This window comes from Pundamilia nyererei, unplaced genomic scaffold (assembly GCF_000239375.1).
Source record: "Pundamilia nyererei isolate P.nyererei 1_Seehausen unplaced genomic scaffold, PunNye1.0 scaffold00141, whole genome shotgun sequence".
Taxonomy (NCBI): Eukaryota; Metazoa; Chordata; class Actinopteri; order Cichliformes; family Cichlidae; genus Pundamilia; species Pundamilia nyererei.
Window position 1 is genome coordinate 1,404,152 of NW_005187542.1, and position 25,565 is coordinate 1,429,716.

At 40.4% G+C, this 25,565-nt stretch overlaps 1 protein-coding gene across 4 annotated transcripts in view; it reads left to right on the forward strand.

Annotated features, from left to right (window-relative positions):
• Positions 1-25,565, forward strand: part of LOC102202326 (potassium voltage-gated channel subfamily H member 7-like) — a 69,620-nt gene that overhangs the window by 28,454 nt on the left and 15,601 nt on the right. For 2 of the 4 annotated variants that reach the window (XR_001290513.1, XM_013913638.1), the window contains exons 4-11: positions 8,944-9,423; positions 10,031-10,051; positions 10,781-10,804; positions 11,488-11,702; positions 17,505-17,930; positions 23,378-23,609; positions 23,705-23,872; positions 24,172-24,372. Coding sequence is in view for 3 of the 4 variants with exons in the window: in XM_013913638.1 (XP_013769092.1) it covers positions 8,944-9,423; positions 10,031-10,051; positions 10,781-10,804; positions 11,488-11,702; positions 17,505-17,930; positions 23,378-23,609; positions 23,705-23,872; positions 24,172-24,372 (1,767 nt within the window). In the remaining variant the exon portion in view is untranslated. The remainder of the gene's footprint in view (positions 1-8,943; positions 9,424-10,030; positions 10,052-10,780; positions 10,805-11,487; positions 11,703-17,504; positions 17,931-23,377; positions 23,610-23,704; positions 23,873-24,171; positions 24,373-25,565) is intronic. The other 2 variants (XM_005744254.1, XM_005744255.1) reach the window with 1 other exon arrangement.

Sequence of the window (25,565 nt, forward strand, 5' to 3'; positions counted from 1 at the left end):
TTTTTTGGGTTCATTGAGAATATGGTTGTTGTTCAATAATAAAATTATTCCTCAAAAATACAACTTGCCTAATAATTCTGCACTCCCTGTATGCAAATTTGTAGATGTAAATCTACAAATTTTTAGATGGGACTCTTCTTCACACACAAGTTAGTCACGGAGTTCCTCAAGGTTAAATGCTGGGACCAATACTTTTTAAAATTATTAGAAAAAACTGCATTCAATTTAATTGCTCTGCAGATATCCAGCTGTACTTATCCAGGAAGCCAAATGATACAAGTCAACTACACTCCAGGCATGTCACAGACAAAAGCCTGGATGAGCTCTGATTTCCTACTTCTAAATTCAGATAGTCACTAAATCAGACAACCTCCGTTTTAACCAGATAATTACTTTAAAGTGCATTACGTTGGCCTGCAGTAACACTGTGAAGGATCTTGTGGTATATTTTATGTCCTTCAGTATGCACATTAAACAAATATGTAGGACTGTCTTTATTCATTTCCGCAGTATTGCTGAAATTAGAAACATCCTGTTTAAGATTGATGCTAAAAAGCTAATATCAGGTCCCTCTAAAAGCTCTCTGAAAAGCTTTCAGTTGATCCAGAATACTGCAGTGAGCGTACTAACTGGGACTAAAAAGAGAGACTATATTTCTCCCATATTAGCTTCTTTCCGTTGACTCCCTGTTAAATTTAGAATCTAAGCATGTTTTAAAGATGTCATAGTGTCTTATTATCCTAACAGAGCGCTTCTCTGTCAGACTGCTGGCTTGTAGTACTTGTACTTGTAATGCTTAGAGCTTGTAAAAGTAGAATAGGAGGCATACTCTTCAGCTATCAGGCCCCTCTACTAAGGAATCAGCTCCTATTTGGGAGACAGATACTCTCTCTACTTTTAAGATGACTCAATTTAGCACAAATGCGTTGTGTCAGAAGAAATTTTGCCTGTTTCTTGATGTTATCAGCTACCAGTTTAAATTGTATGTCATGCAGAGTGGAGTGTGAGAACCCAAATACCAGATGCAAAGACAGTCAGACTGAAATAAACAAAAAGTGAGCAACTTGTTGAAAGCTAATGACACATTTGAATAAAAATGAAAAGTAAAGTACAAAGAAAATGGCAACTACTTGAAACCTAAACTTGAAAACACACTAAGGCTAGGAAACAACAGAGCTGGGGAACAGTGGGAAGGATGAACAGCAGGGCATGGAGAACAGACTCAAGAACACTGCATGAACACATTATTCAAAATATTTTTATTGAGTATTTGTGGATGTAGTTTACAAAGAAAAAAAGAAGACGAACAAAAACACAAACTGTTTACAATGAGCACAAACACATTAGACCAATCAGGGACCAAATAGAATATTTAAATAACTAGAAAGTTAAAAAGCTCAGACACAGACGCAGAACCAAAACACTGTAATCATCTTAGTTATACTTTTATTTGGCTACTTCAGCATTTTTACACTTGATTCCCTGATTGTCTATTTATTTCTCTGTACAGGCTATATTCTTCTTTATGTATTTCTTTGTCATTCCCTTTTCAGGTGCACTTATTTCTGTTTTTCCAGACATGTTAAGCTAATCTTTGCATGTACTCTTGACTACTGCAAAAACACCTCTGGGGTACTTTTATCCCCATATTGACTGCTACATTTTCACTTTCTTTTTTTTTTTTTTAATCTTGCAACTGTACTAGCAGCAGTAATCACGAGGGCAGCTGCTGAAATTCCCAGCTAGATGGCTCCTTTGGCATGTTGACACAAGCGTTTAGCAGACACTTATGTGTTAGCCTGCTATCATTTCAAAGGTCTGGACCAATTATAGCTCAGGATGGCCTGATGAACTACTCGAGCAGTGCTGTGGGTCCCTCGGTTTCCCAGAGCTGTCGGTGTAATAGTGGATAATGTCGTTCCCCAGCTGTGCTCTTGAACGTGTTCTTGATGCCTTGTCTTTTTTTAAAGTTTTTCACTTTCCCCATTTTCTGTCTGTGACATATAAAGCAGCATCGTGAAGACCAAAGGTCACCTCAGATTAGTGTAATTGAACGAGGACTCGAACAGACTGCCTTGCTTAATGTGGCGTGTGAATGCATGTTCTTTACATACAGTTTATATACATGTTTATGTATGATACTATGACAGTGTGCATGCTTAGGCTATAGTCAAGCTTTTGTGTGCGTGTGTGTATGACAGGGGGCCATGTTTGGCTGTTGTGCATGTGACTGATAAGGCCCTCGTATTTCACTTTTCTTTTTTTTTCTTTTTTCTTTGTCCTGTTTGGGTCTTTAGCCATCAGAATTGTTGTCTTAAGGCCAAGAAAGATGCCAAGCGGATTTATTTTACCAAGTGGATCATCATGGCCTTGCCATATTGGTCCATTTGATTGACCTTTATTATAATTATGTATTTATTTTATTTTCGGTTGCTACAAACGGGACAGACATGACTGGGGGATAGGAGAGGGAGAAAGAATGAAAGAAAGAGAGGGAGAGAAAGAAAAACAGAGGGGACAAGAGACGGTGAGAAAGGGGGGAAGAAAGAAAGAAAAACAAACAAAACACCTGGATCACCTGGAAAGCAAACAAAAAAAGAGCAACATAATAAATACAGCACCAAGTGGATCCCAATCTGACAGCCAGCACCTCCTCCCAGCCCCCCAGTTGCGAGGAGGTGCTGGCCGTCAGATTGGGATCTAACAGGCTAACAGAACCGGGGTGAGTGAAGACCCCAAACCTCCCTACGCCCGCTCATATGTAGTGTTGCTGTGTGCTGTTCTAAAGTGCATTGAAAACACCCGCCCACAGCTCCGGCGACACAACAGCCAGAACCCAAGCCCCCAAGGCCCAGCCAGCACCCCAGACCGGGGGGGGGGAGCACCCCCAGACCCCCAAGCCTCCACACCCGTCCCGGACCCACCCAGGGGCAGCCAGGCTACCAGGCCAGTAACCAACGTCCGCCAGCACAGACCCTCCCCCATCTCCGGTGTACGCAGCCACAAGGAAAACACCATCTAAGAGCCACCAGAGCCCCTAACCAGGTCATGGCCACATCCCCCGGGTTAGGCCCTCCAGGGAAAACGTCCCCAGGGACTCCCCAGACGCCCTAAGGCCGTCCCTACCCCCATATCAACCACAATAGCGAAGGCAGGACCAAACCATGACCCCCCACCCCCACTTAGAAAAGTATTTCACTTTTCTAAGGCCCAGTCTGAACACTATAGCAGTTCTCCCAGCTCTGTTTCCAGTCTGAATATCTAAGTGAGTACCTCCACAGATATAGTTCAGATTTGCTTATAGGGTCAAGGCCCGATGCTGGATAGGTTTCTTTGTGCTTCGTTTATTTATCCATTTAACTCTAGAAACTCTAGAAACCTGTGTCATGTTCACAAATTATGAATAATTTTGTCAGAATTTTTCATGAAAAAACTGCTAAATATGTAATTTAAGACTGTGAGACAGACAGTGTTACTATTCTAATTAATAGCCTTACACTGCTTGTTACTGAGGAGATGATGCATGCATTGCGTTATCTAGACTCTATCTGAGGAATGCATTAGGCACTGCTTATCAATTGCCCTCTGTCAACCAGTGATGAGTCATACATTCTGCAACCGACTTGGATTGCTTTGATGCAGCAGAGAAGAGCCACTAACAGATTCACAAAATTCACACAGAAATGTGCGCAAAATGGTTCATTTCACTATGCTGTGTATTGTGTTTCTTATGAATTCATAAGTATTGTTGCAATAGTAGGGAATTCCTCCAGCACTGAGCATCACTTGGAAGATGAGAAGCAGAATAGTTGAAAATGTTGTCAGTATATTGAGAGCTGACACTATTAAAACCAGAACATTGAAAATAAAATATGTGATCACTACAAATTTGACAGATGCAGTTCAAATTAAGTCTGCTGTGTGTGACAAATCTAAAAACTTATCCAGGTCAAATAAGCATATGTGTGCCTAAAAGTTTGTGTTCTTTACATCATCACTGGAGCTTCTTGTACTTTTGAACCAGAGGCCTATTTTATAAAATAGTCAGTAGGTTCAAAAGAGCAGATATCAAAATTAGAGAATGGTTAATAATTTGTAATTTTTGTCTTATGGGTGACTGTAAATGTCACATAGATAAAAGCTTTAAAAAATAACAAACAGATACTGTATTTAATTCCAAAATCAAGATTAAAGGTGTTTCATTTTCACATGAGTGCAGGTGGTGAAGACATGCAGGGCGATTTGGAGAAGGTAGTGTGTGGATTTGGTGTGCCAGGTGCTCTTCACTGCAGTGTACAAAAAGTCATTTGTTGTAACCCTGACAACCAGAACTATTATATTCATCTTCACTGAACCTGTGTAACACTTTGTAAGTTATAAGGGGAAGCAAGGCCTCACACAGTTTTGTTGTCTTTTAAGACTGTTGGTACCTTCATTCCTATAATGTGAGATTGTCTGCTTGTGATATATTAGAACAATAAAGTAGCTCTAAAATTGTCTCACCTCTTATCTTACTTTGCCCAGGCCTATATCAGTTCTTCTTCTAAATATTCTGTCTATGCTAGGCATCTCAAGTTAGAAAAATGATGCTGCTGAAAGGTTACAATGGTTTCTGCTTGTCTCCTTACTATCTCTACATTAGACACCAGATTTTCACGTTGGACACTATTTATTTTGAGCTCTCCACTACAGCTCAGCATCTAATCTAACCACATGATGTGTTTATAACTGTAGAACAACAGGAGGTTCAGAATAGGTTTCAGGAAAAAACGAGCAAGGAATTGCAGATTTAGTGGATTGATGGCGCTATGTGTTGTCTTTAGCATTTAGTCGCACTATAGTTTTCTGTAACCAACCACACTGGCTTCTGTGCATTGGGGAATGTGGTGATGAGCCTAGGAAGTGAAGAGCAGCTGGGGGAAATTATTTATGAGCTATCTTTTTCCTCAGGAGGAAAGATTCATCAAATTCCTGTTGGGGAAATGGCTTTTCAGTTTATTCAGGATTAGCCTTCACGGCTACTAAGACTCTGTCTTAGTCTTTCTTTCTTTGCTTTCAGTGTTTCCCTCTTTACTTGTTTTTCTACCCTTGTCCACGCAGTTTAAGTAATTGGTGTACTTTATATCTGTAGCCAATTTAGAGTGACCAGTGAATATAACATATGTCTTTGGACTGCGGGAGGAACCCTGAGTACCCAGCAGGAGCCCACCTAAGGGGAACTTTCTTTCTGTGAGGTTTTATACTGATCACTGACTTCTATAGTGTTTCTATTTCAAATTCAGCCAGGGACCTTTACTGATTATCACTCTGGTATATTTTCACACGCCGATGGCAACTGCCTGACTTAAAAAATAAATAAAATAAAGCTCTTGACTATCAACTCAGGCTAATTTCCTCTGTAATAAATAAGCAGAGAGCAAAGTTGGGACCCAGCAGAAATACAAATGTTATCCTCTAGAGCAGGGGTCAGCAACCTTTAACACCCAAAGAGCCATTTGGACCCGGTTTCCACACAAAAGAAAACTCTGGGAGCCGCAAATACTTTTTGACATCTAAAATGAAGATAACAGTGTATATATTGTTTATATTGGCGAGTATAGGGCTTTGGAGTTGACGTCACGCCGCAATGCATTGTGGGAGCGCGGCGCCATTTTCGGGGTCTACAAATCAAAACAAACACACTGTTGTTGTGTTGGAACGACGACTACAAGAAAGATGCTTCTGCGATTGTGACGCTTATTTTGAGCGACGAAAAATAATAAAATTTGATTTTATTTTTATATTTCAATGTCACAATAATCTTCCAATTTAGAACTACAAGTTTAAAAAGAACGAATACAAAAAATACACTTCAGCTAAATACTTGTAATATATTTTCCCAAACCACGCGGAGCTGCAGTATAAGGACTAAAGAGCCACATGCGGCTCCGCAGGTTGCCGACCCCTGCTCTAGAGCATGTGAGTAATACTAGGGCTGTGCTGGAAGTCTAGGAAAACAACTCTTAAGGTGAAAGAAATCTGCTTTCAAATCACTTAGCAAACACATTAACTGCTGTACAACTCTCTTTTTTATGTAGTGTCAGCAAAAGCTCATGAACAAAAGACAGAGACAAAAAGACACCATCGTTTTTGTCCTGCGTTTACCACAGCATGGAGGGTTGTTGTTCTCTTTCTGCTTCTAACGTAATCTCTGAATGATGCTCACATTACATCAAGATGTTTCACTCCCCAACATGGGGATCTGAGGACCCAATTAATATTCAGTGCAAATATTACTATCTGGTATCATAGCAACAAGGGCCACTGTACTGGTTGTGTAAAGCTGCCAGTGAGATTTTGCAGGGAGGGAACGGGAGGGGTAAAGAGGGAAGAGACGCATACAGTACATGCAGTAACAGCAGTCACAAAAAGGGCAACATATCCATGAAACGTTTGGCTCTTTCAGTGCCAAAATTAAATCTACATGCAATTTTCTCACCACACGCTGACTGTGTGACTGAATTATGAACTAATTTAAGGAGCTGTGGCATACATTGTCCACTTATCCTCCATGCACAATAATTGGAGGCAAGTAATATTGTTCATTATTTTCATAACGTGTCACTTTTAGCAGTCAGTGTTGGCCCTTAAAATTGTGAAATGCTTCACAATTAATTGTCTAACATGTTAGTATTGTAATATTACAGTGGTGTGATTAGAAAAATAGAACTGAGCTCTCACGAAACAGACTTTTGTTCACAATCGCTTTTCAAAGACGAGAATGCCGATTCAACCTGTTTTCATCCTGATGAATATGAACGGTATCCCAGATTGGAGTTTCCAATCTGAATCTCAAATGAAATGCCAATGAACACTTCTGGCATCAGCATCTGGCTCCAGACTTAATTTAAACACACCACATTGACCCAAACAGACATTGGCATTGTGTCTAAAGTTAGTTTTTCTCTCTCCTCCCTGTCAGTCTCACCCCAGTAGAAGAAGCGGTGAGGTAGATAAAGCGACGGGCTGCTCCCTGCTAACACTCAAACATTAATTCTACTTTTCTGAATACATCCATACCTTTTTCGCTATTTGCATATGTCGGTATGTTGTATACAATGTAGCTGTCTGCAGAAAATATACAAAGGAGACATGATAATGTGATGTGTTTACTGATTTTCACTGTGTCACCATGGCAGTAAGACTAAAGGCTGAGAGAGTATTGTTATATGCATAGCATATGTTCAGGTGACTTTGCAGTGCATACAGTATGTGAAAACCTGTAAGTCTGAGCATGTCTTATGGTGTTTGCATATAGTGTACAACCCAAGTAAATGTGTGTGTGAATGGTGTGTGCCTTTGGGGTGGGGAGCGTTACAGTAAACTTATATTGTTATACTATCATCCCTCAGAACTGCCGTATGTTTCAATATGGTCAGAAATATGACTTTTTACTATCTCTCCAGAAGCTATCAGTCACTCATTAAAGCACTCTCTGTAATCTCCTATAAGACTGACTCTTCTATACATCACACTATAGTATTTCCACAAATGTCCTCCCTTATAAATAATTGAAGGAAACTGAAGCCTGAACTTGTGCCTGAGGCAGAGCAAGCACTTGTGTTGATCTGCCAGGGTCTTTTTAAGAAAGCTGTGTTGGTAGGCTTTTCAGTGATGCTGGCAAACAAATGTGAGGTATCACCAGGGATGCTGAAGAATGTAAGCACGTTTTCTTATAAACAAACCGTAAAAACACGCCGCAAGGTCACAGGGGGTTGTGTCTCTCAGGGTTCATTAAAATCCACTGTATTCTCTGTTTTTATGCTATTTGGGTGTGACTACAGTCAAATAGTCTTCACACTAATTGAGTGGATCAGTTACATTAAATGTGATATCAATTGTCCTCAGGCGTTCCCTGCTTGACAGAAACAAATCTATGCAAGAATATTTTGTTCCAATCCATTAATAGAAGCTAAAGGTTAGAGATAAAATTTGCAACAATACTCATATTTTCTGGGCTATTTTTGTCACTCCCTGAAGAAAAACTCAAATTACTTTACTTTTTTAAAAGTTTTTTTACTTTACCTTTGATCAGGTGGATAATAGATATGATTGAATGGGCAGTCCCCATTCTGTCCATAGCTAGACTGGGTTTACCTCTTGCTCAGTAATAAGAAAATGAAATCCCACAAAGTGCTTACACCTTGAACACATCTCTTTTTTTTTCCTATGATGCGTTCATGGTGTAGATGTAAATAAAGTTTTTGTCATGGCGCTCAGCATCACGATTAAATTGAGTAAGGTTTTTTAAGTGTCAAGTAATTTCAAATGGATTTTTTCAACAGATTTAATAAATATCTACACATTTGTACATTTGGCTGGCAGAAACAAATTGTTTCTGTGCAGCATCTCACAAATAGTGTCTGCAAGCTAAATGTACAGTTGTTGTAAATATACAACACTGAAAGATGAGTGCAGATGTATGAAAGAGAGGAGCGGGGAAGCAGATGAGAGATTATTTTTAAAGGTGAGGATTACTCAGCAAGTGAAATTTGATATGCTGGAAATTTAAATCTTATTTCACTCACTGGGCCCACGTTCCCATTTGAGGTTTGACAGTGTTTTAGTAGATAAAGGTGAATGGCTTGGACATTAATTGAGCTGCGGTTTTGGGGAAGGCTTCGAAGGGGATTGGGGTATACCAGTTTTGTGTTTCAGAATAAAAGTCTTACCCTCTTTAGGGTCTCTTACTTCAATATAAAGAATCTTGAGGCAACTGTTGTTGTGATTTGGCACTGTATAAAAACATGTGCTAATCAGAATTGAGACACTTTGTCAGTGTTGTTATTCATATTCTTATTATAAAAAAATATTATCTTGGTGGCATAAGTGTGGAACAATATAGGAGAAACAGAGGCAGTGCGACCACTTGTTATTATTGATTTTTCTCTTGTTTTCTGTCAGGGAAAGGGAGATTCTTTCGTTTCCGTCTCCCAGCCTTACCTCTCCTGGGAATCAGCAAGCAGTCCCTGCCCCAGGAAGACCCTGATGCGGTCATGGTAGACTCTCCTCGCTACAGTGACGGCTCAGTAGCAACACGCGACTACCAACTTCCCACCACTCGAGAGAGCTGCAGTCCCTCTTATGCCAATGACACCCGTGCCCTCATCGGCCCCAGCCACTGCTCAACCCCTGTGTCTGAGCCTTTGGACCACTCGTCGCCTAAAGGCCCCTGGGACCGGATGTACCCGGACCAGGCCGTTGCCCAGACAAAAAACCAGAGCCAAGAGGACACGCTTATTGCAGCTCCATCAATCCCAGGCCTTACTCCAACTGCCTCCAGAGAGAGTATGTGCAGTATTCGCAGGGCCTCTTCTGTACATGACATGGAAGGCTTTGGGTCCAACTCTAAGATGGTGTTCAGGGACCGGCATGCCAGTGAAGGTAAGAGTGTCCTTTTATACATTTTCAGATATGCATCAACAGTTGCTGAACTGTATATATGGTATTACTTAATAATCACTTTGTATTTATTTTAAATGCTTTAAACTGGTAAACAAAGTTTACATTAGTTTACATTAAACTGCAAAGTGCACAGCACTGGTTGATGATGTCTTGTTTATTGATTTGTTGAATTGATGTGATATAAGAAAGAAACAAATGTAATTGATATTTTATTTACAGATCTAATTCATTACTAAGACTGTCGTCCTAAAATATCAGCTATGTGGGGTTCTAGTGAATCCTCAGTAGATGGTCACATCTATAATCTGTGGTATTGATCTTCCACCTTTTGGTCCTCATTTGGTTGAGGGTAGGAGTGACCCATACTGGTCCTGTTTCCTGCAGCTCAATCAGTCTCCTCCAATTGCCTCTAATTCCTATTTAGATACATTTAATACATCTACTTCCCTGTAATGCATTGTTCACAGGGACAGTAGCGGGTCGTTAACGGCAACCCCCATTTATCATCATAGACACCCACAAATTCTTCTCTCACCTCCACTCCCCTTTTTCTGTCTTCTCCCCCACTCTGTTGCCACCTTCACAGATAATGGTCGCAATATCAAAGGTAACTAACGGCAACCTGCTGCATTTTCAGATCGTGAATAGCGGCATGTCTAATGATACACGTGTACATGTCAAAGCCTGCTTGTTGCATGAGTTTTCCCACAAAAGGTTCATGTTGTATGCAAATGCCTCAGCAGATGACTGTGTTTGTAAGTTCTTTGGCCTCGAAAGACACTAAATGACTACACGACCTGCCTAAACCTAGCCAGCCTCTGTAAGTGCTCACTAAAAAGAAAACACAGTAACCTCTGCACATGCTTGCATGGAAGCAGCACGTTAAACTTCTCTCCTGCTTGTTGTTCATTGAAGAGGATAAATTAATGCTTAAGAAATGATGCCTCCTACTGTCTTTAACCTTTGCTTTCTTGTGTGCAAGCTCTGGATCTTGTCTTTGTGAATGGAAAGAAACCTGACTGTTTACATGCTTAATTGAACTGTTGCAGTGCTATGTTGAATGCATAGTACAGCACATATTCAACCAGGTTCTTTAAAAGTCATATGCTCTTTGTAATCAAATGGAATACACATTAATAGCAACATTAGCATCATAGTCTGCCCTTTTTAATCCTCTAAAGGTTTACTGATAGAGCCCCTGTCAAGCTCTATTTACTAGTAATGCCACATTATTGATATGCTTGTACCTGAGACTACTGACCCAACGTCCCAAACACCTTTCCATAATCCCACTTTCTCCTTTACCTCCTATTTCTTCTCTCTCCTGGTTGGCTAGTATCTCGCTCCTGGATGGCTGGGGGTATGGCTTCAGCTTTTTTCTTTTCAGTTGTTTTTTTATGACGGCTTTGATGTATCCTGACTGTGGCATGTATTGAAGCTGCGCATGCAATCTTTCATCCTCAACTGTCTGTTTCTCTGTCCTTGACTCTCAATCACTGTGCTTTGTGGGGTGGGCAGTGTATCCTTCCTCTGCTGGTTCACGCAGCTGAATTAGCAAACTTCTTGTTTTCACTTTTCTCACTCTCATTGGGCCACATGTCAGTTTGTTTAGCGCTATCGCACAGTTCCGTTTTTAATATGATTGTGTTCTACATACAAAGTGTTCACTGATCATACTACATAATTTTATCTATACAGTGAGTTCACTGCACTAGATTTGGCAAACTATGGGAACTTGCACTCTCTGATTGCACATTAAATCATTCTGTTTATTCACCAACAGTGTTGTTCATTATGTTTTAATGAGAGGCTCTGAAAGGCTGTACAGTTTATATTTCAGCATCTTTTGTATTCTCGGTATTGTGTTGTGGTTGAAGTCACTCCAAAACTAGGATTCACTCCATGCTCACTACCCATGTCGCAACTACTTCCAAATAAACACTACTGACAGTGCATAAGAGAGATCAACAAGAGCCCAGCTATAAAACAAGATACGGCATCTTCTAATAATAACACCCACCCTCTGCCGTGCTCTTTTTTCAGGACCACTCAGCCAAATCAAATCAAGCCTGCTTGGCTCAACTTCCGACTCCAACCTCAACAAGTACTCCACCATCAACAAGATTCCCCTGATCACACTCAACTTCTCAGAGGCAAACAATGATAAGAAGTGCCCCTCCCCTCCATCCTCTGAGAAAACTATCATCGCCCCAAAAGTCAAAGATCGCACTCACAATGTCACAGACAAAGTCACACAGGTAAGGACATGAGCCAGTTTCAAGTTTGTGAATGGGGAGAAAAATTGAGGGCCTGTAATTTAGAATTACAGGCAAAAAATGATCTGTTGGATCCTTAAAATAATAATACTACTACCTGTGAGACCTGCAGACGCAACAAAAATGTTTTCATTGGATTTACATCCTGTCAGCCTCATTTTCTTCACTTGTGCCTTGTGAGTTTCTATTCTTTGTATTTATTTATAGTCCTGTATTCCTATTGATAGTTGACAGTCTGTCTGATTACGTATGTTCTCTGGCTGTGTTCATCCCCTTGCCTTTGATGCCAGTGCTTTTCCACTCTGTGGTTTTCATATATTGCTCAGGCCAGTTTTAGTTTTTGGATTACCTTGTTCCTTCGGAATTATCCAACCTCAGTTAAACAGTGCTTGCTGTGTGTTTGGTCATCTGAGGACTCATGAATTTGGGTCTTCAAACTGTTATGGACAATGCGAAGGGAATAAAACATACTACATCACTGTTTTCATTCTTGAAGAAACAAGTAGTAATTTCAAGGTTTTTGCCTACATAAAATAAAAACAAATGTATCACCCAAACAAACAGAGGCAGCACTGCAATAAGAATAACAACATAAACAGGACTACTCAAAAAATCAGGAATAGACTGAAATGTCTTGGGCCCTTAGTCTGTATTTATTTGTAATGATTTGTGAGTATGTGCAGACTGGAGAACAGTGAGAAATTAGAATTCTAATATAATATTCATCATATTATCATTTATGATCATCACAAATCAGACTTGGACAGATTGAGCACTTTATCAGCAGATTGCATGCACACTCCCAAATGCCCTCAGTCAGCATCAGGATGATTAACTGAAATTCAAGGGATCTGATACGTAAAGCATTGGAGGTGTCTATAGCCAAGTGTTCTCTTACAGCTGTCAGACAGCATCCAGAGCTCAGGCTATATTTCTAGAGTTACGAACAGTGTAAGAGGTCATTCTCACCTTTCCTGCCAGGACTGAGAGGCATGGAACTATAAGTTAATGTAGTCCTAGGAGTAGGCCAGTGCTGCTTGAAACTACTGATTAGGTCTCAGTTTTGCATTTTGCCAATTAATGGTGTAACAGATAGAGGACACAGAAACTGACCCCTGTTTGCGCTCAAAGCCAATTTCAGCTGCAGGCCTTACACGGACGCCAGAGGCAGAGGGACCACAGAATGGCACAATGTCCTCTCACACAAGTGCAAAGTAAGAGAGGGCTTAATATGGTTTTAATTGACTTGGGTAACATGTGGTAGAATACAACACCTCAGAAGAGTTGCTGCATGAGAGTGGTGAAAGCATCAAGAAGCTTCATACTTCCTAGAATATAACTGTAAAATATACTTTTCCTATCCTATCACTTTCCTTTACAGCTTAGATTGGTAAGCGGGTTTCTGGACACCTGACTTTGACAACCAAGTGACAGAAGATGTCTTGAAAGCAACTTTGAACTCATCAGAGTTTATTTGAAGTTATGATTAAAGCATCTGAACAGATACACTCTCTGTTGGCCATGGCCACCTCACAGGTACTGCAGCCAGATGGTGGCTTCACCCAGGAAACTGATCAGCTAAAAAGGAAAGCAGACTTGCACCTCACAGGCTGTTTATTACATTTTGAACTTCTCAGTGCACGTGTGGCTAGGGCTGTGCGATATGACCAAAATCTCATATCCCGATATAAGAATTCTATCGTCCCGATAACGATATAAATCACAAAAATGTAACATTTTCTGTAAATTCTGTGAATCTCGGGCAGCTCGACTTGCGGGAAGTGTTTCCAGCTGCGCGCCATGTAGCTGGAGTCGAGTGTTTCAACCGATGCATGAAACTATACATTTTTAGACACAAGTTGTAAAGGCCGCCGTTTTCTTTGTGAGTATTTATTACACGGCGTGCTGCGGGGAAAAGCCTGTTCTAACGTTTGAGTCTAAGGTTTATTTTTTAGCACCTGGCGGCTCTTTTTTAAATTCTCATCCGTAAATAATCTGCTCTTTCACGTGATCCATTTTTTTTTGGAAAAGTCTCAACAGGATCTTGAGCTTTATTGTGAAAGGTCGTTGCAAAAGTTTTGCGAGATCCCGAGTTTGCAAAAGTCTGTCTTAATTATTTTTTCTCCCATGTCCCCAGCGGGGCTCCGTAGTTGTTGCTAACCACAACGAATAAAAACATGCGCTTGTCCGTCAGTAGTGTGGTTATATAAAATATAAGAGAAAGAGAGAACTTTAAGAAATTAATATAGCCACTACAGTGACCATCAAAACGATGAAAAAATATTGCCGTAAACAGTTTATTTTGCAACACCACGAAACAAACGATAGTGTAAAATGAAATGATAGACGTTTTTATATCGTCATCCGATATATATCGTTATATCGAACAGCCCTACGTGTGGCTCATCCCCATATGAGGCTCAAATGACCGCATCTTAGCAGTTTATACTTCTTGCGGTTATCTGAGGTGGAATCTTGAGTCAAATAACAGTCTATGCACTTATAAATGATATCTCAGTGTGCACTGTGCAGACCAGAAAAACCAGAAAAGGGGAGAGCTAATGTTTATTTGTGCTTGAGACCGAGACACACACAGAATGCGCTTTCCATTAACCAGCAAGAAAGAGTTCATTTGACCAAGTGCACATGGCTACTGTAACCAGGTTAAATAATTAAGATGGGATCATTAATTTAGAAACAGATGTCTACAACACTTTGATCTAGAACTGTCACTCTGACAAATCAACCAACTTTCTCAGGATTACCAGCAGGTTGTGGGATCATGTGAGCGATCGGGCCACAATCGTCCTCGGTACAGCAAATGTCAGCTTTTCTCAACATTTATACTCCTTCCTAACAGAAATCATTTTACAAGAATGGGAATCTAAGGTGTTATTTCAAAGTCAACAGTAATTAAACTCTGAGTTAAAACCATCACTTTAAGCATCCAGCTTTAATGAAGTGGCAGCTTGATGAATATTAGAGCGCATTCCCTTTGCCTGTCCTTTGGTTTCTGATCGATTTCAAAGGTTATCCCATATCAGAGGGTAAAAGCGTTTGACCCTCCTCCCAGAGGGATGGGGTTTTTAATAACCAATTCAATTATTAATACCACGCCACATTGTGCTATACGTCATCCTTCTGTTCTCCGGTCCTACCTCCCCAGTTACAATGGTTAGAATAGAGGGGTGACAGGGCACCGATAGAGGAGCAATGAAAAATATGATGAATGCCAAAATAAAGTCACTCAAGGCCCTCCCTTCTTGTTTCATTCTCATGCTCACTCACATACATCACATCATAATTGTATCTTTGCCTTTGTAGTGCATGCAATTTACCTGCACACCCACCCATCAAACCTACCCCCTCTGCCATAATCAGCAGTGAAAATGAAAATTTGTAGCTATTGAAATGTTGAACACTTAGATGAATAGCTGTACCCCTGCCTGCACCTATAATTACCTCCAAGTCACTAAGACTCTTATCTGAAAAAAGTCCCATGACGCTGCTTTAATATTCATGTTAAAAGCTATTAGGTTCTGTAGTTTATATGGTGACTGCAATAACAGAGATAATTATGTTGACATTCAGGCTTGCCGGAATGGATTATACCTCCAGTCTTGATGATACATTTTGACATTTATGCATGCTCTTATTTTTCTATATGCAGTTGATGCATCGTCATTTTATTTTGGTTTGATATGTTCAGTTTCTGTTCTTATAAACAATATTCTTACAAATAATAATAATAAAAGGTATCACTCCCTCAACTGAAGCTTCAATTTTAAGAGTTTCTGTAAACAGGCACTGGAGAAGTATTTATTTATTGGAAATCATGCCTAAAGTAATGTGCAAGATGTTCTTGTGGATGACAGATAATGGTGAAGTGCATTACATCTGAATCTATATGATGTACAGCTGCATTATTCACACAGCGATAAGTCTTTTCTTTTGAATTTTACTTGACCTAATCTAAAGAAAATATAAATTTTGTTAATTCCACGGCTTTACGTATAAGGGCATTATTAAAAAGGTCCTTATCAGGTCTTACAATTTCAGATTAACAATTGATGACTTATTACATGTTGTCTTTATGATATCAAAGCCAAAATAAAACTAAGTACACCCCATGATTCAGTATCTTGTAGAACCACCTTTAGCAGCAGTTACCTGTTTACATCATTACTTTAGTTCAACGAGGTTTGTGGCCATTTGTTTTCCATGTGCTCTGTAACATTGATGTAGGCTTTAACCTTCATTTAAACATATTCCAGTATTCCTTATCTCATCTTATCCTAAATTATCTTTCATAAAATATGGCATGTCATTGCTAGGATGTTATCACTTACAGTCTAATTTCTTGGCACTCTCCCACAGATGTTGGATAATCAGGAGTTTTGTTTTGTTTTTTTCATGTGGGGTTGACAGATCACATGCACCTTCGTCTGTTTTCTTCTGTTTCTCGTAGCCTGTTTGTCTTTTTCATAGCAAATTTGATTTCAAACTTAATTAAAACTAAACTTTTTTAAAACTTGAGCCACAGTGACTTCTTTAGGATAGTGAAGATATTCCTCCTGTCATCAGAGGCTTCTTCAGTTTTAAAACAACTGATGGAGAGTCCCAGGAAATTAACCCTTAACCCTCAGACCAGAGGTGGGCAACTCCAGGCCTCAAGGGCGTCCTGCAGGTTTTAGATATCACCCTGGGTCAACACACCTGAATCAAACAACTAGTTCATTACCAGGCCTCTGGAGAACTTCAAGACATGTTGAGGAGGTCATTTAGCCATTTAAATCAGCTGTGCTTGCTCAAGGACACATCTATAACCTGCAGGACAGGCCTGGAGTTGCCTACCCCTGCCGTACACCAACGCCTTGGGGGTGGTGCTGAGGGTCAATGACCCACTATTAATCATGCGGGTTATCACATGAACCAAGATGTGAAAAAAGGCGGGGTCATTACCCCCTCCGCTAACATTACAAGGCATCACCCGACCCCACCGTCATATGAGCTCTAGAGGTCACCTCGATGGTTTGTCACAGTGGACGTAAATGGCCTCCTTTACTCCAAACCGTCTTTCTTCTCAGTCCAAACTGTGGACATTGTGTACTATAATTTTTCGCACACTGCTTCTTCATTTTAGCTTAATAATTATTCATCTAACTTTATATTTACCTTACTTTAAGAGCTGCTAAGGACAAGTTGATTTTTAATATGTACTGATATTTATCACCATGACTGTATGCAATTCCACTTACTAGCATGCCCAGCAATGTAAGAGAGCAGACATGCAAACGCTTAGTGTAAATATTTTCAAATTTTCTTGTATTTAACTAAATTTCTCAAAAAACAGAGCATATTTAAGATTGTTAAGTGCATGCAGTTCTTAGATTTGTTGCACCTTCACAAAGTAGAGACTCAAAGTGGCAAATAATAAGTTCTGACTCTTAATCAAAAACAATGCTCATCCTGTATTTCCTGTGATGCAAATCTTCTTACAGACTCTTTGAAATGTCCATGTAGTTAAAATTTTAATCCTTTCGCCTGACCCTTCATTCTGAAAATATTGCTGATGGTGTCGTAAAACAGAAATAGAAATTGAAAGCTTCTCCCAGGCACTGCAAAGGCAATCAGTGAAGTCCTCAATAAAAACAAATTTGCAAAGAATCTGCAAGAAAAAGCACCGTATTACACTTTTATTTCCCAAAATGTGTGTGTATTTGAACACAGATAGCGAATGTTAAAGGCAGTAAAATTTTAAAAGTTCTCTTTGTTTTTCACTAGGTTCTTTCTCTGGGTGCCGATGTGCTTCCTGAATACAAACTCCAGACACCACGGATGGATAAGTGGACCATTCTTCACTACAGTCCATTCAAAGCAGTTTGGGACTGGCTGATCCTGCTGCTGGTCATCTACACGGCCATTTTCACCCCCTACTCTGCTGCCTTCCTCCTCAATGACATTGAGGAGCAGAGGAGACGGGAGTGTGGTTATTCCTGCTCGCCCCTCAATGTGGTTGATCTGATAGTTGACATTATGTTTATAGTGGACATCCTTATAAATTTTAGGACGACTTACGTCAACACCAATGAGGAGGTGGTCAGCCACCCAGCCAAGATCGCCATCCACTACTTTAAAGGCTGGTTCCTCATAGACATGGTGGCTGCCATCCCTTTTGACTTGCTCATCTTTGGCTCAGGATCTGATGAGGTGAGGATTTATTTCGTTTATCAGTCAGTTATCAACCAGGCAGAGTTGGAGATGACGACAGTGATGACCGAGTATCTGACTGCCTTTACAAGAAAAGCACTTGAACTCACAGAATAAATCACAACTCACACTAAAGGTCTTTTAGAACACGAGATAACATTGGTGGGTTCATCCAACCCTATTTGTGTCCTCTCCCAGTCTCCAACCAGGGATCTTTCACCTGTTAGGCAAATGTGTTAACCACTACACACTATGGTCACTAGTATCTCAGTTCATCATGAGGTGAATGTCGTTCAGGTGATTGAGGTTATTACAGTTCAGCAGTAACAATAGTATGTATGGTCCTTCTTCTTCTTCCCTTTAGGGGTCACCACAGCAGCTCACTGGCTTTCATCTTGCCCTATCCCTAGTATCCTCCTATTTCACACAACCCTCTGCATATCCTTCAATACGTCCATGAATCTGTCTCTCTGATTTCACTCATTTCTTACTTCTTCTACTGACTTTCATTCATCTTCTCTCCAGAGCATACCTTCCTGTTACGTTTCCTCTAGATCCACAAAGACAGTGCAGCTCCTTCTGATCTTCTCCATGCTTCTCCATCAATACTCTCAAAGCAATCATCACGCCTGTTGTGCCTAACCCTAACCCCATCTCAACATGAGCCCATACACATTACACATTGATCGTCGCCCCTCTTCTTAACCTAGCTTCTACAACTCATTCTCATTGCTTCATGACTCATCAGCGTTATCCATCTATAGTTCTTACATCACCCTCATTCTTGTAAATCGGTAAAAGATTGTATTACATGCTCTAGTTAAACAGTTCACTGCCCCACAAGTATGTTATCTGGACTAGCTGCCTTTATGCTCTTTAACCTGCTCATTTCCTCCTGACTAATCCTCTGCACTTCCAGATTCATGAACTTTCCTCCATCTTCCTCTCCTATTCATTTGCATAATTCAGCAGCTTCTTAAAGTACTCCGTCCATCTCTCAATACACACTCTTCCAATTCAATTCAATTGATTTATACAGCTCCAAATCACAGCAACAGTCGCCTCAAGGTGTTTTATATTGTAAAGTAGACCCTACCCTACATACTACAGAGAAAAACCCATCAATCATATGAACCCCCTATGAGCAAGCGCTTTGGGGACAGTGGGAAGGAAAAACTCCCTTTTAACAGGAAGAAACCTCCGGCAGAACCAGGCTCAGGGAGGGACGGCCATTTGCCGGGGTTGGTTGGGGATAGAGAAGTCCAAAGGGATTTTTGTACTTAATATCCTCTCTGTCCTCTTAGATACAGATCAACTCTTTGTACAGTCACATTTAAATAAGTACAGAACACATTTAAATAAACTTAATCAGTAGATTAATGAGTAGGGGGGGAGGGGGGGGTCATTTTTACCTGAAATAGCTTTGTGAAACCTAAATTGAAAAGAACTCTTTTTTTTACACCATGAAGCTGCTGAGCATCAGTCCTGCCTTAGTTACCCCTGTGTCATCAGGCTACACTTTGGGCAGTCTTTTTTTGAGATGTTATCTTGAATGCTTAGACTCCCAAACCAATCTGACACTTCGTTTTCGCATCTGCTTCCCTCCGCTCTCTTTTCATCAGAGACAGACTCTACGGCCCCAGGCCATCCAAATCTTTAAAAAGGTCTGTGCCTGCCCAACAGCTCTGCTTGCAAGCAACTGTACGTCTGAGGGAGATGGCATAGCAAACTCCCGCTGCTGAGAACGGGGAGCAGCAGAGGACATAATTACTAGCATGAGAATATACAAAAAAAATCAGATTAAATGAAACATTTTTTAATTATTTGCACTCCAAAATAAAATTACATACATCAAGGTTCATTTAATATTTAATAGTAAGAAAACATTTTAAAGGAAATACAATATTCCAATCCTTTACTGCCCCAAACACATGCATTTCTCTTGTTTCTAGAGCGGGTCTGATTCCCAGCCCCTTCCTTGCATTTTCAAATCAATCCAGGAGCAAATCTGGCAATGCAGTCCATTGCAATGTGTGAAAATTCCAGGTTCCACGATACGCAAAGCAATACCTTCAAAAACACACATAAAATTAGGATATATCCAGGATTAAGGTGTGTATTAAGAGCAAGGTCCTGATCTGATGTCAGCCTACTGGTTTGCCAAGTCTTTATTTACCATTAGGTGTGTGTTTCTTTGAGGAAGTACATGGCTAGAGGCCACCAGTGAGTGGCGGGCAAGGAAAAAAGAGCAGACAGCTGAGCGACACCACAGCACAACATACGTCCTCATCATACAGCCAAATGACTTGTGCAGTGACAGGATGTGTTCTACTTACAATTTGCGTCCACAGCACACAGTGTCAGGATGAGGCAAAAAAAAAAAGTTGTATTTTTACCTCCTCCAATCAAGAGAAGCTGAAAATAACATATCCATGTACATTTTTAGCTCTGGTCTTTAAGGTGTGTTATTTTAGCTCACTGTGCAGAAACAGGAACTATTTTTAGCCCTAATTTCATGCACTTTTGTTGCCTGGAAACCACATCTGACAATGTGTTAAGAGTTTTGTTGGGTCTTTTCTGCTGATTTTATTGGGTGCATATTCCTGGGTGATATCCTGCTTTGATTGGACTTGGCTGCAGGCTGGCACACAAAAGAAAATGATGTGGCTTCGAATTTGCCTGCAGGACTTGTTTCAACTCCTCCATCATTTTCATATCAATGTCCTGTTGTGATAAGATCAGATAGTTTGCATATTATGTCCACATTCACATGGATATAGTGCCCGCATTTGACACATTTGCAAACTATGGAGGATCCCTGAAAAAAGTGAACCTAAATCACAATTCAAATGTCATTCACCTGAAATTCTGGGCAGACCACTGTAAACCTGGAACAAAGCCAAAATGTCAGGGTGCGTGGGTGGTTACATACATCTCTTCCATGCCTGGTAGTAAATTTACATAAACACTGTGCTTCCAGTGTGTCTAGCTACTTCATGACAGTTCCACAAAATTGATCATATTACTGTATCTGCCCTTCTGAAAGAGACATTTATGATTACAAATATTAAATTAACCCTTTAAGGTCAAGTGAACAACACAAGAAAATCCTCTTTTCTATAACAGATGTCCTGTGAATATTTTCATGCAAATCAAGTGAGGCATGTGTAATGGATTGCTTCCCGGCTTCATATTCTGTCTCCATTCAGAGGGTAAATGTGCATTGTTTTCCCTTTGGTTAAAGCAGACTGTACAAAAATGCACTCCAACTCCATTATGCTGTAAAACCTGCAGCAACGGCTGTACTAAACAAAGAGAAAGGAGGCAGATTCGTTGTAACAGGCAGCCCCCTCAGTCTCGCTTGTGCACACAGGAAGAACAGACAGATTTGTACTTGAAATTTTTCTGCAACTGTTCACTCAGACAGTAGACACTATAGTTGTGCATAATATGTTCTCTTTATAGATCACATGAAGAAGGGAAACATTTGGGTGATTATTGGCTTGTTCTGTGCCGTGCAGAGCTCTTGTCGGATAGAAGGAATGTGACCACTTTGAAGACAGAAAGTTATATCACACCCTTGGTTGACTCTTGGGTTTTAAAAGTGGCCAGGGGAGCCTGCAAAGCTACAGTGGCAGATGACCAGAGGGATATTTGGATATTTTCTGGGTATTTTTCATATAGTTTGTTCCTAATGTTAGCTTTAGCTTCACTCTTAGCCCCAAATGCATTCAACTTACTTTAAGATTTTACGGTAATCAATTTTACACATCATACAGCATGCACTGTGTCATCTGTGCAGGTCACTCAGAGTCACTTGCATGCTGGATAATTTGAAGCCCATCTGTTTCTATACACGATTCATTCACTGTTCACTATGTTGTCACTGAAAGGGAACACTGCAATGACAGATGGCTGTGATTTAGGGGTGAGATTGGAAGAATGGAGGCTCTTTAATGGACCCATCAGAAGCAGCTACAGCACTCTTCCTCACCATGATGTAGACGCACTCTTTCTCATCAGTCATTTGCTTTCAAAACAAAACAACAAACAACAAGCCCCCTTCTTACTTTTTAGTGCTTTGAATAATCAATGTCGTATTTGCTTTCACCTGCACAAGAGGTAATAAAACAATAGGCAAGCACAGAAGTGACGAAGCACAGTTACTAAGCTTTGTGCTTCTTTAAGGATATTAAGATAATTGCCAGGTGTGATAGGGAGTGGTTGGACCTATTAGCATTTTCTTGTACTGTGTTTACAGATTGCTCCACACTAATAGCCGCTCCACTCTCACGTTACACACTCTGTATTCATTGTGTCAAAAATGGGGACACATTGGCACACTGGCTTTGAGACTTTGATGGAGGTTCCAAGCTGGTGATATTTTTTGTTTTTTTAAGCTCATTTTGCCATCATCATATGCAGTTATTGAAAAGGTTTTTTTTTTTCATCTGCCAACAGATGAATCACCAAAGCAACCTTCTCTCTTTCATACGCTTTTTTGGCATGCCAGTTAAGAAGCCAGATACTTACTGACATTTTATGATTTGTAGAGCTTGAGGCAGGGAAGTTGTGCTGACCCCAAGGGATGCTGAGACCTTGAAAGATCTCTTTATACCAGCACGAATGATCTACTACTGTATGTTGCAAAAAGCTACACCATATGTTTTTGAGTCGGTAATAATGAGCCGAACATTCTCATAAACCCAACCCTAAACAAATGGTAGACAAATAATGAGTTCTCTTTGCTTGCAAAGATGTGACATACTTGAAGTTTGCCATCCCACATGTGTTTTGATCAGACCTGTGATCCCTTTTTTAACTTTTGAATTTTGACTTTGCTTTGTGGGGATGCTGAATAATGTTGGAAGGAAAGTAGCTAAAGATTACACACTGGTCAGAATTACTTATAAGCTTAACTAAACAGTGAGTGAACCTAATCACTGATGGACTGATAACCATTAGAGCCCAACTGATTTATTTGCAGACCGATATTATTAGCCATTATTAACTTTCATTTATAACCCCTGATAAATAAAAAGAGACGAGAGAAACTCCTTTTAGCCATGTTTTGAGTGTTGTATAATTTATCAATTTGCAAGTTCCCTGTTCTCAACAGGTAACGCCATAGTTCCCTGTTTCCAACAGGGAACTGGTCCCTGTCGGAGATTAAATAAATAACTAAACATTACAAATGTTAGGAACTCTATTTGTGTTGCGTGAGCCTAAAAGAAAAAAAAATAGGAAGTTTTAAATAGTAGGATTTTTTTTGAAATCCCTGAATACCTACACATCCCCAGATTTATCACCCAGTAGAATAAGGACATGAGTAAACTACCATCACTCCCTGTATCACATATTTTAGCACATTGTACCATGTACATATCCAAACGTAGAGTATTTAAAACACATAGATTTAAGTGAGCGTGCACTTCTCTGTTTTCCAGACTACCACTCTGATCGGTCTGCTAAAGACGGCCCGTCTCCTACGGCTTGTACGAGTGGCCCGTAAGCTGGACCGTTACTCAGAGTATGGTGCTGCTGTCCTCATGCTGCTCATGTGCATCTTTGCCCTCATTGCACACTGGTTGGCCTGCATCTGGTACGCAATTGGAAATGTGGAGAAGCCTTACCTGGAGCATAAAATTGGCTGGCTGGACAACCTGGGGGTGTCAATAGGTAATGTCTGTTGATGATAGTTCCTTCCCTCAGTTCTCTATTTTAAAGCTGAATTTAAAAGTAGGATAGAAAAATGATTATGTTGCATTTTACAGGGAAAAAATACAACTACAGTGACCCAAGCTCAGGTCCTTCCATCAAAGATAAGTATGTCACAGCACTCTACTTCACCTTCAGCAGTCTGACCAGCGTGGGCTTTGGGAACGTTTCCCCCAACACCAACTCTGAGAAGATCTTTTCCATATGTGTTATGCTCATTGGATGTGAGTGATAACTGAATGACAGCACATACAGACAGTTAGGAAAGACATAAAGCCAAACACTGAAACTAGTACTGTTTTCATTTTACATGAAAGATCCAATGTATTTTTTAAATATAAATAAATGCACTGTTAAAACCTGCTGATATAGCATAATTGGAACATAAAGGATTCACAGTCCACATTCAGGACATCAGTTTGTGCATTTCTGGCAGTAGCAGCAACTCCCAAGGTAGGTGTTATGTATATGAAGAGATGAACCCATCTGTACTCAAAGGTCACCTCTATGGCTTCTCTCCCAGCTCTAATGTACGCCAGCATCTTTGGAAATGTGTCCGCCATCATCCAGAGGTTGTATTCAGGTACAGCCAGGTATCACCTCCAGATGCTGCGGGTCAAAGAATTCATCCGCTTCCACCAGATCCCAAACCCACTGAGGCAGAGGCTGGAGGAGTACTTCCAACACGCTTGGACGTACACTAACGGCATCGACATGAATATGGTACGAGAGGGATGGTGTTTGCACTGGTACGGAACTATAACAAAAATGGGATTGCTGTTGGGTTTTTCTCTCTGCTACTTCTTCTCCCCCTTTTTCAATTTCATTTCTGTGAGTTTGAAGTTTTGAACCCCATTTCTGCTCAGTTTCAACTATCTTGTTCTGAAAAACGCTCTTACCACATCAGTGTGAACCTATCTTGCTATGTCATTGGCATAGTGCAATGCTTTCATTATCCTGTGCAATGTTTAGCCTTAACCAAGTGAATGAAAGCCACTGTTACTGTGTGTGCATACAGTAACTCAGGCTTTTGTCATCATGAACTGTTCATGGTACTTATATAAGTTTGTTTTTTCCATGTCTGCCTCATGTCAAATGGAATGACCCCACCACTCTGGTAAGAGCAGGAGGTACATGTGCTAACACAATGTTTATACGGATGCTCCTCAGTCTTAGAGCTTCACCTAGCTGTGTCTGACATTAGTAGTGTAATGCTTTGTTAGTTTCTCCATGAGACCATCAAATACACTGTGTCAAGGTTTTATTAGTGCCCCAGACATGCATGTAATTAATGGACGTGTTCTGTTCATCAGGGTGTTACACAATTTACTGTGCATATATGGACATATAGCTATTTTGTACACAACTGTGGTGAAACCATACCACATATATTTTATCGACTTGTGCATGCCTTTATTAAGGAACACACACGTAATTCTTCATGTTTCTCACAGGCCCCAGTAATCGTCTATCATTGGTAGACTTGCATGTGGCCTGTCTTGAAGTTCCTTTTGCATGAAATCTGTGTATTCAAACACAACCCCATGATATTCATCTGGTACCAGAGAGAGTGAGTGAATCATGCCTGTGAGAGTGGGCACAGCCTCGCTGGGCACTGCCAGGTTTCCCTCCCACTGTGGGAGGCTTGGCTGCACGCTCCGCGGCGGCACCTGCGCTTGCCAAATGTTGTTCAATCTTTCCTTTCCAAATGTACTAATCAGTTTTTGTTGCGAGCAACAAAAAGCATGTCAGAGCCAGAAATCCTGTTCAGGCAACATTTCTTTTGCTGTGCTTGTGTCATTGTCTAAATGACAAAAAGAAGAAATGTCTTTGTGATGTCCCACCCAAAGCTCATTTTCAAGCCTTTCAGTCTATGAAAATGTACACTTATTAATAGTCAGCTCAAGTTGTCCTGGG